Here is a 15,866-nt window from a genome sequence, read left to right on the forward strand (position 1 = left end):
GAAAAAAGAAAAGGGAGGAAGATCCTGTTACAGTTTCTGTCGTCCGATTCTGTTAACAACAAGGAAAGGCTGCAATTTGCAAACAAATAAATAAAAAGTCAGTGGGAGGTTTTTTTTGGGGGGGAGGGGAATAAAAAGGGCATTAAACATGCTCACGACAGGCATTAATTGAATAAGATGCTGCAGTGCTTGGAATGGGGTAACGTGTATACTCTCTAGTGAAGTCATTATCTGAATGTGGATTGCCTTGTTGCCAAAGCAACACTATAGAACTCAGCATGGACCAGGTCTTTATTTTATGTCACACTTAACACACACACACACCTGCGAGCCAGTTCTGACAAATGACCAGGCCTACCCACCTGTCCATCATTTGGTGTCATGATGGCATCCGGTGACAGATAGGAAGGCAGTCCTGCCCCTCCTTCGAAGTTGACCTGCAGGGGTCTTCTTCTGTAGTGTGTGCCACACAGGGAATGCACAGGTGAAACACTCCCCCTGCAGAATTGAACCCCGCCCATCAGGCGATATCAGCTGATAGGTCAGCATGGTTTGGAGGAAATGGCCTTTAGAGCCAACTTAGGGACCCCCCCTCCCCCCGTTGGCCAAGATAGGTCCATGGGCTGGAGGTTCTCCCCACTTCCACCTATGCTGATGCACAAGAGGGAGGTGTGAGCAGTTTTGGTGAAACCCCAATATGTGGGTAAAAAAACTTCAGTTAAAACTGGTAAGTGGGAGGGAGCGAGGATACTCCAGAATTAAGCATGCTCAGGATGGGGGCTGCCAGAGGAAGAAAACAAAGCAAAGGGAGTGAAGGAAGACATGTTAAGAGTGTCCTGGATGAAGCACTGTACCTCAGTGGGGGAGCATCCACTTTGCACACAGAAGGGCCCAGGGTCAAACCCTGCAATGTCCCAGGTAGAGCTGGGGGAAACCTGCTGCCCTGAAAACCCTAGAGAGTTGCTTCCAGTTAGGGTAGCCAACACAGATCTAAATAGACCATTGGTCTGACTTGGTATCTTTCTAATGAAGGCAGGAAGGCAGTGTATAAATCCAATAAACAAACAAACCAAAGAGCAAAAGTCAACATGATTTGTACAAGATAAATATGCAGGATAAATGTAAGTGTCCCCCTAGCCAACTTAGGTTCCCCCAGTGAAGATGGTCTCCCAGCACCTTTTTTTGTATTTTCTGACTGGTGGGCCCCAATTTTTGCATCATTATTTTCCTTAATTAACAAGCTGGCCATCAGCTGTTGTGGTACCAATCTATTAAAAAGGGCCTATAAATGACCCCGCAAATTATAGGCCAATTAGCCTGTTAAGATGTCCCAGGGAAGATATATCTCTCATTGACAAACTAGCGGATTGGGTAAAAGATCATGTCGGGACAAGCTGGCTTTTGCCCAGGCTGATCAACTTTAGAAAACTGTTTTATGTTTTGAGTACATCATTGATAAATACTTGGCTGGAATTGTGAGAGGTGTTTACGTGGCTTTGGATTCTATCTCTTGGGAATGCCTTTGGACCAAACAAACTACAATCTATGGGGATTGATATGCAGGTATATAATGGCATATAAAAGCATATATAAGCATACAATGGTGCTATATTCTGGTACACCTCTGCAAGTTGGAATTGTTGGGGGTCCTTTATCCAACGGAAAGGAGTAAAACAAGGATGTTTCCTCTCCCCCTTCTTTTTAATATACAGTATTTATAAATGAAGTAGTTGAGTTTCTGAGAGGTGAGCACTACTTCCCAGTGCAAACTGGAAATCAGAAATACTCCAATCTCCTTTATGCAGATGATGCCATCCTGGTCTCTTATGCCCAACTGGGCTTGCACAGACTTGAATTGATTCAGTTTGTACTGCAAGAATGAACACCTCTCTTACCAATTACCCCCCCAAAAGTTATGATATTTGGTAAATCCAAGAAAATTCACAATTGGTCACTCGATGGAAATAAACTGGAGCAAGTGCTCTCTTTCAAGTACTTTGGTGTGGTTTTCCAGTGGACAGGTAAAAATGGTCTGCACAGGTTCAGCCAAGCACCTTGTTAGCTGCTGGAACTTTTAAGTGGACTCTTACGATTCCATCGCACAAAAGGCGGCAACCTGGTCCAGCCCACTTTAGAGCTTTACAAGACGGTGTTGCCAAAACTGCTATAGGGAGCGCCACTGTGGGCTATGGCCATTTTAGATTCACTGGAAATAGCACAAAATAAATTGTTGCTCACACTCCTGTCAGTCCCTGTTTCTACCAAAATAGCATTACTCCATGCATAATTGGGTGTAATGCCCATTAAAGCTGAAGCTCTTTAAATGGCCCTGCTTTCCTGACTATTTTCAAGCAGGTATCACATCTTCTCTTGACAATTTTGGTAGAGATGATGCCCAAACTCATGGAAGTGCGAAATGCGGTTGGCTGCCATGAGTTTGGGATTCTCTTCCAAGACATCTGGTAGACTACAGATGTTAAAATGAGGGTAGCCTTTACGCAGGCAAGATTAAATGCTCTCCCATTAGCAGATTGGATGGGTCGACATAAAGGAATACCTAAGAAAGAGTCTGTGGCTGCAACTCGGGCTGGAGCTTCTAGACACATCAGAAAAACGTTTCAGGAAAATGCGTTGCAAACCTCATAATGGGAAATCACGCTGCTGAAAGATGGAACTCTACAGCGCCATCTGGTGTCACAGTGTTATAAAGCATTTAAAACACACACACACACACCCCAACGTACCGGTAGCTGAGTCCTCGGTGTTAATAGAAGAATGCCCTTTCTATAATGATATTAGACACAGTTATGTCTACCCACTGTTAAGAGTGCAGAAGGGATGGTCATCCCTTGCAAAGATCTGGTTTTTTGCTGTCTGATGCAGAGAAGTACATATACAGGGTGAGTCTTTTAAAAGGCCCCGTGGATACAGAGTACTGTACATATGTTCCATGGGGCCTCTTTTAAAAGACTCACCCTGTATTTCAGAACATCCAAATTTCTTGTAGCACAGATCCGTGCTACAAAACTTAAAAGGATGTATGGGAAATGATGCGTGTTTTTTTTTAAAAGGATAAGGAGTACAAATGCAAATTATTAGTATTATTATTGCTATCATTTTTAATGTGTATATCGGCTGTTTGCTAAAACACAATCAACTGACTATGTAGTCTCCACTTTTAGCCCACTCAGTTTGGGGGTGGCACGTGGCAGCACTAAATGCGGGGTTTGCGCCACCAAACCAGCAGATCACCTTGGCTCTGATTTGGAGTCAACGTGACAAGGTTAGGTTTTGGGCCATTTAATTATGACTCCAGTTTGGGTGTCAGTTACTCAGTTTGGGAGCCGGCACAAAATGTGGAGTTTGCAGCACAAAACTAGCACTAAACTTTGGCACCTGTTCGGAGTCAAATGGACAAGGTTGGGTTTTTTGTTTTTGTTTTTTGCATTCTGGTGCCGCCACTGCCCCCAGGCCAGAAAAAGGCTGCTTTGTCATTTTTTAAAAATAAATAAATAAAAGAAAACAAAATCCCCAGAAGCGAAATTGAGATTTGCCCATCGAAAACAACGGAGAAACTCCAGAATGTTAGTGTTGCACCCCAACAATTGCAGATTATTAGCACTGACTCCTTCCTTCCTTCCTTTTTAATTTGCTTGTAGCCGATGATGAAACTTTACTAAGAAGTCTCATATCTTATTCTGTATTATGAATCGTGAATGTTTGACTGCTAAATTATATTTTGCTCACTTTCTCTGCGCTTTAGAAGTGTGCTACAGATGCCAGCGAAATCCACAACTCTCTCCCTGCCGCTGCAGAAGGGAGGGGGAGGCTGACGACAACCCTGCAGTGTAGTCCACTCGCGGTTGATATCCCTGCGAGGAGATGGAGCCAGAAAGTGACTGACCATTTGCAGCCAAAAGGAAGGGGGGGGGGTGCAAAACACACCTCCGGTTGCAGAAAGGGCGGCCGAAACCGCCGCCGCTGATTTAAATTTAAACGAAAAAAGGAAGACGCGAGTTAGAGAGAAGCGGGGGGGGGGGGAGAGAGAGAGAGAGAGAAGACGCAGCAAAGCTAAAAAAAAAACAACACCTTGCATGCATCCCTGGTTTGCTGCTTTCCTTCCCTCGTTACTAGGGAAGCGACGGAGAGGGTGTGGAGGGGTCAAATGAACTCGGAATATAGCAACGTGTGCATGACTTTATATACTATAAGTCTGTGGATCAGAGCAAGCCTCCGGAGCTCCCCCAGCATGCCTTGCGAACGCTGGACTTCAACTCCCATGCTGCCCTGCGCGCGCGGCGGGGGTACGGACGGCTGAAAGAGCGCATTCGAATGAGAGAGCTGGAGAGGTGAGGCGGAGGGGGCGTGTTGGGAAGGCGCCGTTCTGCATGTAGCCCCGCCATCGGCTCCCCACCTGCGAGGATCCTGGTGCAGCAGAGGAGCAACTGCAAATTGCAACTGCCTTGGGGTGGGTGCTGCTCGTTTCTTCTCTCTCACCCCCCCGCCCCCTTCATGTGCAGCATGAGGTTGTGGCTGATCGTTTTGGGTGGGTGGGTGGGTGGGAAGGCGGAGGGGTGCGATCAAAACACCCCCGCGCGGAGGATTATTGTTCTGCGATATTGCTTTTCCCGCAGGTACGGGTCGAAGCATGTTTATAAAATGTAGGGAGCTGCCTTAGCTCCCGGATGCTCCGTTTGCCCGCCAAACCCAGAGCAGGCAGTAGTTCTCCAGGGCATCTCCTTACTACCGCATCCTCCCGCCTGAACATGGCAGAGCTGCAACATGCGCGACAGATGCTCTGCTGTTGAGCTCTACTCCCTCCCAACATGGTATTCCCAAACTGTAGGGTTGTGGGCTTGTGCACCTCGTCAAGAATTCGTGTGGTGCAGCCTTTGGCAGTCTGATGCCCTGCAGGTGTTTTGGGCTGCAAAAACAGAGGACTGGGAGTGATGGGAGTTGCAGCCCAGATCATCTGGAGGGCAGCAGGTTGGTGATGAATGAACAGTGTGTTTCCTCCGTGTTCAAAGCCCTTCAGATGCAGAATCCTTAAAAAACGGTTCTCCCAAGTAGGCCAGTATTATGTCTGCATCTGACAGAGAAGGAGGGAAGAGCCAACTCTTAAGAGTTAGTAAATGGCTCACTGAATACAACCCCGTGAGTTCATAGCTTTATTGGAGAAGGGTTGTATATCAGTGGAGCAGATGTTTTGCATGGAGAAAGTTGCTGATTCAATCCTCAGCATCTCCAGGGGAAAGACCCCTGCCTGAGACCCCCACCACAAAGGGGGTCTTCCCCAGCCTTGGTCCACCGATGATGTGGGACTGCAAAACCCCATCATCCCCTTTCCAGCCTGGCCAATGGTAAGTAGTAACAAGGGTTGTTGTTCAGCTGCATCTGGAGACCAAGCCTGGTTATTTGCCAAATAATAATTTAGCAGCAGGTTCCCCGCAAGCATGGGGTGCACTACAAGCAAAAGGTGACCCTTTCTGGCAGCGCTTCACTCCCAAAGCGGATGGAGATCTGTGAGGCAGATTATTTTGTTCCTCAGTGGGGCTGCCACATTCCCATTGACACAAGCTCTCAACCATTTTGCTACCCCAAACCTCCCCAGGCCCCAGATCTGAGCTTTCAAGCAGCTCAGACATTGCAAAATTCCTCAACCAGGATTACGCTTAGGCTGAAACTTCCTGCTCTGCACTTTCTGGTCTCCAGTTTGTGGTAGGTTCCCTCCCCCCAGCCTCTAAGCAAGGCAATGTGGCACGCGCACTAATGGTCTAGTGGGCATTTAAGTCAGTGACAAGATTAAAATCTATTCTGGCTTTACTTTATTCATGACCCCATTGAAGATTTGGATGAGTTAGGCCAAACTGCGAGAGGCAGGGAAGGATAGGCATGCCTGGCGTGCTCTGGTCCATGAGGTCACGAAGAGTCGGACACGACTGAACGACTGAACAACAACAACAACAACTGTGTGCTTACCGAGAAAGAATGGATATTTCCTGCTGTTAGGTTTTAAAAGCTGGCAGACATCTGTTACACCAGGGTGGGGAACCTGTGCCCTGCCATATGTTTCTGGACTCCAGTTTCCATCATCCCTGACCATTAGTGGCTATGGTGGCTGGCGCTGAGCCAGAAGTTCCCCATCTCTGTCTTAGGCTAAAACATATTTGAATTACATGGACTGCCCTCTTGCCCCCTGCTAATTCTGACCCTCCTCCTTCTCTGCTTGCTCTCTAGCGTGCCCCCTTGGCCATGGGGCTGAAGGGTGCTCAGAAGGCTCTCTTCCCCCTGCGCTCTGTCTCGGATGTGGTCCGCCTCTTTGAGCTGGAGCTTCGCCGGGAGCAGCCCGACCTGGTGCTGCTTTCGCTCGTCTTGGGCTTCGTGGAGCATTTCCTGGCCGTCAACCGCGTCTTGCCCACCAACGTGCCGGGCATCAGTTTCGAGCCTGCCCAAGGTCCCGACAGCCTGACCTACTTCCCGGTGGCTGACCTGAGCATCATCGGGGCCCTGCACGCCCGTTTCACTGCCCAAATCCGCGGAGCCGTGGATCTCTCGCTCTACCCACGGCCAGAGGGCTACTCTTCCCGGGAGCTTGTCAAGAAAGTTTCCGATGTCATCTGGAACAGCTTGAGCCGCTCCTACTTCAAGGATCGGGCCCACATCCAGTCACTGTTCAGCTTCATCACAGGTGGGGCCACGAAGGGAGCATTCTGCTCTCCGTCCCAAGTGCTCAGCTGCCGATCTCATGTTGCCGTGCATATATTTATATTTGTTTAGTAGATTTATGTTCCCCCTTTCTTGCAAGGAAGTCTTGGGTCTCTTCCTCCCCATTTGGGTGGGGCAATATTGTTTGCTTTGTTTTGATTCAAATATTTACTTGTGTTTTTATCTTGTACTTTATTCTGTGAACCGCCCTTGGATCGTATGATCGAAGGGCAGTTTATACATTTAATAAATCAATAAGCAAATAAATGCTATCCCCACAGCAGCCCTGCAATGCAGGCTAGGGCGAGAGACACGGACTGGCTCAAGGTCACCCAGCGAGTTTCATAGCTGAGCAGGGATTCGAACCCCGGCCTTGCAGGTCCTTGTCCAGCACTCTTAACTGCTGCACTCTACTGGCTCTCTATATGATGGGGATGTCAGATATTTTGAAAACGAAGAGTGAGCAAGGCCTGGTCCTCTTTGCTGGTCCTCTTAGATGTGTTGCCATATTGTTTGGGTGGCATTATCTTTGGCTTGTATTACAAGACAAGCTACAGTCTCCCGTTTTCTGGAGTTTCAAGAAACAAGCCTCTTGGCAAAATTAACGCTCAAAACTGGTGCCAGGAGTAAATTGCTCATTTGACGTTTGTTCAAAAATAAATATAAATTAATCAAAGGCTTCTGCAAGGTCAAGGGAAGAGGTTGTCCACTGCATCACCTTTTGAGTTACTGTCCTGGCTTTGTCTCCTAGCAGCCAGCTGCTATTAGCCAGCGGAGGAAGGTTAATTGTGCCCAACATCTGCAGTGGGTGTGGCATGAACCATTAAGTACTCCATGCACAGCAGAATTACCTGCTTTCAGATGTTGTAGCTCAGGGTGTCTCTGTGGGAGGTACTGCTCTGGGCATGGCTCTTTCCAAGCAGTGGACTGGCTCATAACAGCAGTTCATCCAGAGAGGCCACGGGTGTGCTTCTCCAAAGGTGGGCAGCTTTCACCCTCCAAAAACAATTCTTTTACAAATGTAAGAGTGGCTGCATGCCTCCTATTTTAATCCAGATGCAATAGTGTTTTTCCGCTGCTCTTCAAGCTGTCCTGAACGTCCTGCTCCTTTTCTTTCTTTTACCAGGCACCAAACTAGACAGCTCTGGGGTGGCTTTTGCAGTTGTGGGGGCCTGCCAGGTCCTAGGACTTCTGGACGTTCATCTGGCGCTCTCTGAGGACCACGCCTGGGTGGTGTTCGGCAAGGATGGGGAGCAGACCGCGGAGGTGACATGGCACGGCAAAGGAAATGAGGACCGGCGTGGGCAAACAGTCAACTCTGGGGTGGCAGAACGGGTAAGATATCAGCTCAGGAAGGGAGGATGTTCCCCTCTTGTCTTCACATAGGAGGCAGGTGCAGCTGGAAAGATGGATTGTAGCTTGCAGGTTCTGTACTCCATCCACTTCTTCCATAGGAGCAAAATAGCTTTAGACAGTGTGCACATTTCATTATTAGAGGAGTATGTGTGTGTTTCATACGGCCAATGTGAGCATCTCAAGTAATTTAGGGAATAGGTCCATTGTGCATGGATTTGACCAACCAGTAAATGTGAAATACAACTCCCGCCCCCTTCATGAAAATTCTTATCTTAGTGCTGCTGCCTGGCGAGACCCAGCCACAGCTGCAATGTGCCTGTCAGCCTTCCAGCAAATGTCTCTGGAAAGCTTACAAGGAAGGTGTGAGCAGTGGCGTAGTTGGGGGGGCACAGGGGAGGTTGCCTCAGTTGCAAATTTGTTAGGGGGCACAATATTTCAACACCTGGTGCTGCCTCAGTACAGCTGCATGCTTCCGTTGCTGCGCTCAGTTGAGAACTGCTTTTCCATGCAAACCAGGAAGTGACTTCTCCAGATGACTCTTCTTATTTCTGTGACTGCAATCTCCTGGGTGATACAGACACCATTAGCCAGTTGAATGTACACGCTGGCAACCCATGCTATGCCACTGGGCATGAGAAGGACGCCTTTGTGCCTCTCTTGTTCATTGCCATTCCACCTGGGAATTGCCAACATCCTTCCTTGAGTGAGGCAGCTTGGTTGTTATCGCTATCGTGATAAATCACCCTCCAGAAATTGGTTTTCTATTATTATTATTATTATTATTTTAAAAAACCAAAGATCTCCAGTATACCTTCAGCCACACAACCCTATGCAAATATCTGAAATGAGGGAGATCATAGCTGAGTGGTAGAGCATGTTGGTTAGGATACAGGAGGCCCCTGGCTCAATCCTGGTGATATGAAAGACCCACCTCAGTCCGAGAATTTGGAGAGCCGCTGCCAGCCAGGATGGGCAATAGTAGAGTAGATGCGCCAACAGTCTGACCTGGCAGAGGGCAAAGTCTTTGTGTTTCATGGGTGGCAGAATCATCTGCTTGGAGTGCAGAAGATCCCAGTTTCCATCCTAAGAAAGAAAGATCCTGCAATGGGAAAGTTGATGCTCACCCAGACTCCTCACCTGCAAAATTCCCTCCCCGTTTGCAGAGCTGGCTGTACCTGAAGGGCTCCTACCTGTGCTGCACCCGCCAGATGGAGGTGGCCTTCATGGTGTGTGCCATCAACCCTTCCATCGACTTGCACTCGGATAGCCTGGAGTTGCTGCAGTTGCAACAGGTGAGCTGACATGGATCGACCTCCCGCCTTCCCTTTGGTGGGAGTTTGCAGAAACTGGAGCAGATGTCATCACCATCACCAATATCATGAATGCCTCTCATGCTTGCCTCTCTGTTTCCATCCCTTGCAGAAGCTGCTGTGGGTTCTCTATGACTTGGGCCACCTGGAGAAGTAAGTACTTTGGAGAGGGCCTGGTCTCACAGGGCCCGGCCCTATCATTAGGCAGAGGAACCTTTGGCCCCTCCAGATCTTGCTTGACTTGCAACTCTCAATGTTTTGTCACGCTCACTGGGGCTGATGGAAGTTGTAGTCTTCCCAATTTGGGGAAGGCAGCTCTAGGGCAGGCATAGGCAAACTCGGCCCTCCAGATGTTTGGGACTTCAACTCCCACCATTCCTAACTCACAGGACCAGTGGTCAGGGATGATGGGAGTTGTAGTCCCAAACATCTGGAGGGCCGAATTTGCCTATGCCTGCCCTAGGGAGAGGAATCCAGCCCCCATCCTGGTGCTAACAGAGCCCAAACAGCTTCATTTATCTGTGTCTTTCTTAGTCTCATGCAGCGCATAGTTAAACTTTGGAACTCACTCCCACATGAGGCAGTGACCACCACCAACCTGGATGGCTTTAAAAGAGGACTTGGTCTGATCCAGCAGACTCTGCTTATGCTCTTATGTTCTTAAGTTGTTTTAATAAAGGGGTGTCTTTGGGAATTAATTTTAGGCTAAGGGATTAATATGATGTTATATTGAAGGAAATGAGGAACAAATTGATAACAAAATTAGAAAAGATGAAAATGTAAGAGTTTAGGGTTATGATAAAAGAAAGATGAAAATATGAAAATTGCTAAAGAAGTACTAAAACAGACTCAATGAGGAGGGAAACAGGGAAGTCAATGCAACATTGTGCTCTAAAATATGTATTGGGAATATGTTTAATTGTTGTTAAAATTAGAAAAATGAATATATATTTTTTTGTAAAAAATAATAATAATAAGTTGCGGAGGTCTGCAGAGGGAGTCTTGCTCTTTTCTAGAGGAGCTTCCAGCTATTTCTGAGTAATTCCCAGAAGGACTCGGCCACATGAGTTGGAGGCAGCCAAAGCAGCCAGGAATTTAGTTGTGACTAGCTCGAGTCCATTGATTTCAGTAGGTCTGCTCTTAAGTCGGTCTTAGCTAGATACAGCAAAAAAGTGAAACTCACTCTTTTGATGGAAATAGACACAAAATATTAGAAAAAGAACAATATGGGAAGGGGATGCAGACATTCTTAAGGCGCGGGACAAAACAGCCTGTGAAGTCAATTTCAGCAGCAATAAGGGAAAACTCTGACGTTTGTTCAGGGGTGATATATTCTCCCCTAAAAGCGGCTCAGATCACCTGTGCAGATACTGCCTCCTGCTGGAGGGTCTGTGATCAAAGAGTGGAGTGTATGTCATCTATGTGAGAGAATATAAAGAGTTCCTTGGCATAGAATGTGAATGTGTGGAAAATATTTATTGAGATAACCAATCAGACCTCTTAAAAATCACCAAGCGGCTGAGCAGTCCATTTAATGCTTCGCCCCGCCTCGCCCCCCGCCTGCTGTAGCGATTGTAATGCCCTGCACTGGATGCGTTGTGGTTTTTAATTGCATTTTTATGGCTTCTCTTCTTGTGTACTGTATTGGCCTGAATATAAGCCAGACCCAAATTTAAGCCGCACCTTTAAAATTCAGGGGGGGGGGAGGAAAAAAAGACAATACTCGAATATATGCCGCTCCCTTAAAATTCCGCAGGCACTCACACCCGTTCCGTTTTACCATATGTCTGTTTCAGCAGTGATACCGTAAAAAAGCAAATTTTTGTAAGATTGCGAATTTAAGCCGCACTTTAACTTTTCACGGTTGGAATTTGGAAAAAAAAGTGAGGCTTATATATTCAGGCCAATACGGTAATTTATTGCAAGGAATAAATGAAGCAATGATAATACAACTGAAGATCATGGTGAATACGATGGCTGAGCTGTCTCCCCGTCTTCAACCACAAATCCACAGGCCCTCGGGCTCTTATTTGTGTGTTCTTAAATTGTCCCCTTGGGAGCCTCGGCCTCCTCTCGCCTCTGCTCATCCTCAGTGATCCCTTGGCTTCCCCTGCAGGTACCCAATGGCCCTGGGGAATTTGGCAGATCTTGAGGAGCTGGAGCCCACCCCTGGCCGCCCAGACCCCCTCTTCATTTACCATCAGGTATTTTTCCGACTTGCTCCTAAGGGTGCTGGTAGGTCGGGGTTGGCAGTACTGTGGCCAAGAAGGGGATACAAACCTTAGTCTGACCACTAAACCACGTTGCCTGAAGCAAAGCTGTTGAAGGTGGGGCATGACCTAGATCTGTGGGTGTGTGTGTGTGTGTGTGAAAGGGGGGGCAGTCCCATCCCCCTGTCCCCGAGATGAACCGCGATCTCCAGACTATATTTTGAGGGGGGGAAATGAACGAATTCCTATGCCCCACAAATAACCCAGAGATGCATTTTAAATAAAAGGGCACATTCTACTCATGTAAAAACATGCTGATTCCCGGACCGTCCGCGGACCGGATTGAGAAGATGATTGGGCCGCATCCGGCCCCCGGGCCTTAGTTTGCCTACCCCTGTTTCGGTGGTTGTAACTTGTTTTTAACTGCTATTATTGTTTCGTTTTAAGTGTTGTAAGCCACTGCCATGGGACCTTAGGGGGAAGGGTATGTGCCGATAATGATGATGATGATAATTTTTACAATGTTTGTAAGCTGTTCTGGATACAGCTGGATGTGTGTAGGACTGGGCAATATATTAATATATCCTCCAAAACCGGTTTGTAGTCCATGTCATGATGTTGGTTTCATAATTTATGACCTGGCAGTATATCACAAATCGTGTGTGTGTGTGTGTGCGCTATGCAAAAATCACAATATGGTAGAAACCTTGAAGCCAGCCAATACCTCTGCATAGCTCCATCTTTATCTCAGACATCGTGATATATCAGCCAGTGTGGTGTAGTGGTTAAGAGCGGTAGACTCATAATCTGGTGAACCGGGTTCGTGTCACCGCTCCTCCACATGCAGCTGCTGGGTGACCTTGGGCTAGTCACACTTCTTTGAAGTCTCTCAGCCCCACTCATCTCACAGAGTGTTTGTTGTGGGGGAGGAAGGGAAAGGAGAATGTGAGCCGCTTTGAGACTCCTTCGGGTAGTGAAAAGCGGGATATCAAATCCAAACTCTTATATTGTGACATTTGATATATCACAATGTTGAAAAGCAGGTATCACCCAGCCCTAGGTGTTTCCCCAAAACACCTGAGCCTGGATGTCTTCATGGATCAGCTCCTGCTGTCCACCTTATCTCCCGCCCCGCTTTTCCTCTAGGGAATCAACTCAGCCAAGCAGTACTACCACAACGAGCACATCTATCCCTACATGTACCTGGCAGGCTATCACTGCCGCAACAAAAACGTCAAGGAAGCACTGGAAGCCTGGGCTGATTCAGCCACCGTGATCCAAGAGTGAGTGTCTTCCTATCCTATTGATCTTTCCTTTTCCACGGGAGGAAGCGGAGCGTGGTGGCAAGACCCCTGCTTTGAATGCAGGAGGCCCCAGGTTCCGTCCCCGGCATCTCCCAGAAGGGCCGGCACATATTTGTACCTGAAGCCCCGGAGAGCAGCTCCTGGTCATTGTAGAGTTTACCGCAGCCTGGTGGTTTCATCCAGTGCTGGTTTCATTTGGCCTCCAGTCAAGGGTAAAATGAAATTGCATTCTTTTCTCAGTTCCTTTTATTTGGGGAGGGGGCAACTGCTGATGAGGAAGACAGGTTTGTCCAGGACTCTCAGTTCTCCTGAAAAAAACCCTTTTCCAGAGTTTGTCAAAGAGAACAAGATTGCTCTGTGGGCAGCGGCTAACAGCTCCTCAAGAGGCTTATTCCAAGGTGCAGATGCAGTGATGGGGAAATTTTTGCCTGTGGTTAAATGCCTCTTGTTGGGCTGTCAGAGGCTCCAGATATCTCTACACAAGACCCACGTCTGCTGTTATCTGATGGTGCCATTGCACCCTTTTCTTCTCCCCCTCTCAGTTATAACTACTGTCGAGAAGATGAAGAGATCTACAAGGAATTTTTTGATGTGGCCAACGACGTGATTCCCAACTTGCTAAAAGAGGTGGCCAGCCTTGCTGACTCAGCTGAGGAGAAGGGGGCCGGCGAGAGGGGAGAGGTAAGGCGGGTGAGCAGACAGGCGACGTAAAGGATGGATGTTGTGCCTTGCTGGCATTCGTCAACCGGGGAGGAAATTCTGCTGGGTTTGCCATTTATTTTTCACTGTTACGAAAAGTATCATTAGGCGGAATGAAAAGTTGTCGGATGGAGCTGGGTGGGAATTCCAGGAGGTGCGGCAGAAATTGGGCTGGGACTTTGCAGAAGCTAAGGAGGCAGAACAAAGGCACAGGAAACCCTGTGAAGTTGTACAAGAAGGGAAGGTGGAAAACACGAGGGGATGTTAATGATAAGTGTCGTTTTGCACTGAGGACTGGAAGCTTGGAGAGAAATCATAAAGGCCCGAAAAGGGGTTATTGGCATCCAGTCAAGGCGAAAATAGAGGGGTCATCTTCTTAAAAGGTGAGATGAGTGGAGCAGAAAAACGTTATTAATCCTTTAGTGAAATGGCAAGAAGGCATATGAAGCAGATTTTCTAGCGGGTGGAGGGGAAAGTTTCTAAAGGGAGGCTGGCTGGGGTATGGCTAAGAGATTTGGCACAGGGATAATAGAAAACGGTGGGTGTTGTTTTTTAGAAACTTAAAGAGAAAGGAGAGTTGGGAGAGAGGCACTTGTGACTTGGATCAGGGCAAGGAATGCCCTTGGCAGACTTGATTGGGAGAGGCCCAGTTGGTGCCAGGGTGGCATATCTTCACCGAGCAACCTGACCTTGTCTTGCCCAGGCTTCGCCATCGCAAGGAGGCGGCGGCTCGGCCCTGCAGGACCCGGAGTGCTTTGCCCACCTCCTTCGTTTCTACGACGGCATCTGCAAGTGGGAAGAGGGGAGTCCCACGCCCGTCCTCCACGTGGGATGGGCCACATTCCTGGTCCAGTCCCTCAGCCGTTTTGATGGGATGGTGAGTGCTTTGTGGCAGAGCAGGTTGCAGGGAGTAAAGTTCAGAGCATTTTAAGTGGCACCGGGGTGGAGTGGGGATGGCCGGCGTCAAGCTATGTTAAGGGGACTTTGTGGGGCCTAGGTGGTGTCTATGGGGTGTGTATTAGCTGGAAAAGAGGGAGCTCCATTGTTACCAGGATTCAGATAGATTCGGGAGAGAAGGGAGGGTTACGTGGGATGTAGCAAAAAAAGAAAAAGAAAATCAGCAGCATAACAAGAATAGAAATGAATTAAAAGAATGGTATAAAGAGGTGTAGGATATAGCTGTTAATGATAAATTAACATGTGCCATTAAGGTAAGGCGGGGAATATGCAAGAGACATGATTTCAAGGAGATATGGAGGGTGTTGTAGAATTTGTACTTTTAAAACGGAAAGGGGTGAAACCATCCCAAGAGATGTTGAAATTTTGGGAGGTTGGATAGCTACAATGGAATGGTGTCGGCGGTGGGGTGCACATTTTTATTCTTATTTTTTATGATTATACTTTGTAAAAAAAATAATGAAATGAATTAAGATGCATGTTTAACAGGCACAAGGAGAGTGTTTAAGCGCCCAGCTGAGATGCTAAAAACTCGCAGAGTAATTGCATGTGAAATCAACAGGCAGGCAGACATCGCTTGTTCTCTAGATGTCAAAATATGCCAGCTAGAGATCGGTGGCAAGATTTAGATGTGACTAAATCTGTTCCGGAAGTGTACAGCCCAATCAGATAGGTCGGGCATCATCCTCGTCATCCAGTAAGCGGCCTTCAGCTTTGTGCCACGGGCGCCCTTGGCTTTCTGACTCCTCCCCTCTCCCTCTCAGGTGCGGCAGAAGGTGACCCTGGCGAGTCGGGAGGTAGAAGCCAACGAGGACGATGACCAAGGCAGCGAAGACCCCCGGGAGGGGCGCCGCAGGGGTCCGCGCCGGGAGTCCAAGCCCGAGGAGCCCCCCTTGCCCAAGAAAGTGACCGAGCGCCGGCGCCCCAGTTCCAGCCAGCGAGTGGACAGGCCTCCCCTGGAAAAGGAGGAGAGGCCCAGCAGCGGCCCCAGCCCACCTCCCGAAGGACCCGTCCTCACCTTCCAGAGCGAGAAGATGAAGGGCATGAAGGAGCTGCTGGTGGCAGCCAAGATCAACTCGAGCGCCATCAAGCTGCAGCTGACAGCTCAGTCCCAGGTGCAGCTGAAGAAGCAGAAAGCCTCGGCCCCCCGGGACTACACGCTCTCCTTCCTCAAGCGGCCTCGCAAGTCCCTCTGAGCCTGCTGGGGGCAGCAGAGCTCTGCCCTTTCCTTGAGCAGTATCTTGGACCTGTCTAGAGTCTACCCAGGGTTACGGCTCACGTCCTTCTGTCAAGCAGCCAGGAGTAGCAAGTTTGGGGGAGGGCGC

General features: G+C 48.3%; 1 protein-coding gene across 1 annotated transcript; it reads left to right on the plus strand.

Annotated features, from left to right (window-relative positions):
• The first annotated feature begins 4,355 nt into the window (after positions 1–4,355).
• On the plus strand, positions 4,356–15,818 carry MEN1 (menin 1). The gene is made up of 10 exons (XM_033174831.1): positions 4,356–4,468; positions 6,238–6,688; positions 7,832–8,040; positions 9,225–9,353; positions 9,484–9,524; positions 11,488–11,575; positions 12,728–12,864; positions 13,428–13,566; positions 14,288–14,461; positions 15,306–15,818. Exons 2-10 carry the CDS (start codon positions 6,253–6,255, stop codon positions 15,735–15,737), a joined length of 1,785 nt encoding a protein of 594 aa, XP_033030722.1. The 5' UTR covers positions 4,356–4,468; positions 6,238–6,252; the 3' UTR covers positions 15,738–15,818.
• Positions 15,819–15,866: the final 48 nt, after the last annotated feature.

The sequence above is a fragment of the Lacerta agilis genome, chromosome 17 (genome assembly GCF_009819535.1).
Source record: "Lacerta agilis isolate rLacAgi1 chromosome 17, rLacAgi1.pri, whole genome shotgun sequence".
Taxonomy (NCBI): domain Eukaryota; kingdom Metazoa; phylum Chordata; class Lepidosauria; order Squamata; family Lacertidae; genus Lacerta; species Lacerta agilis.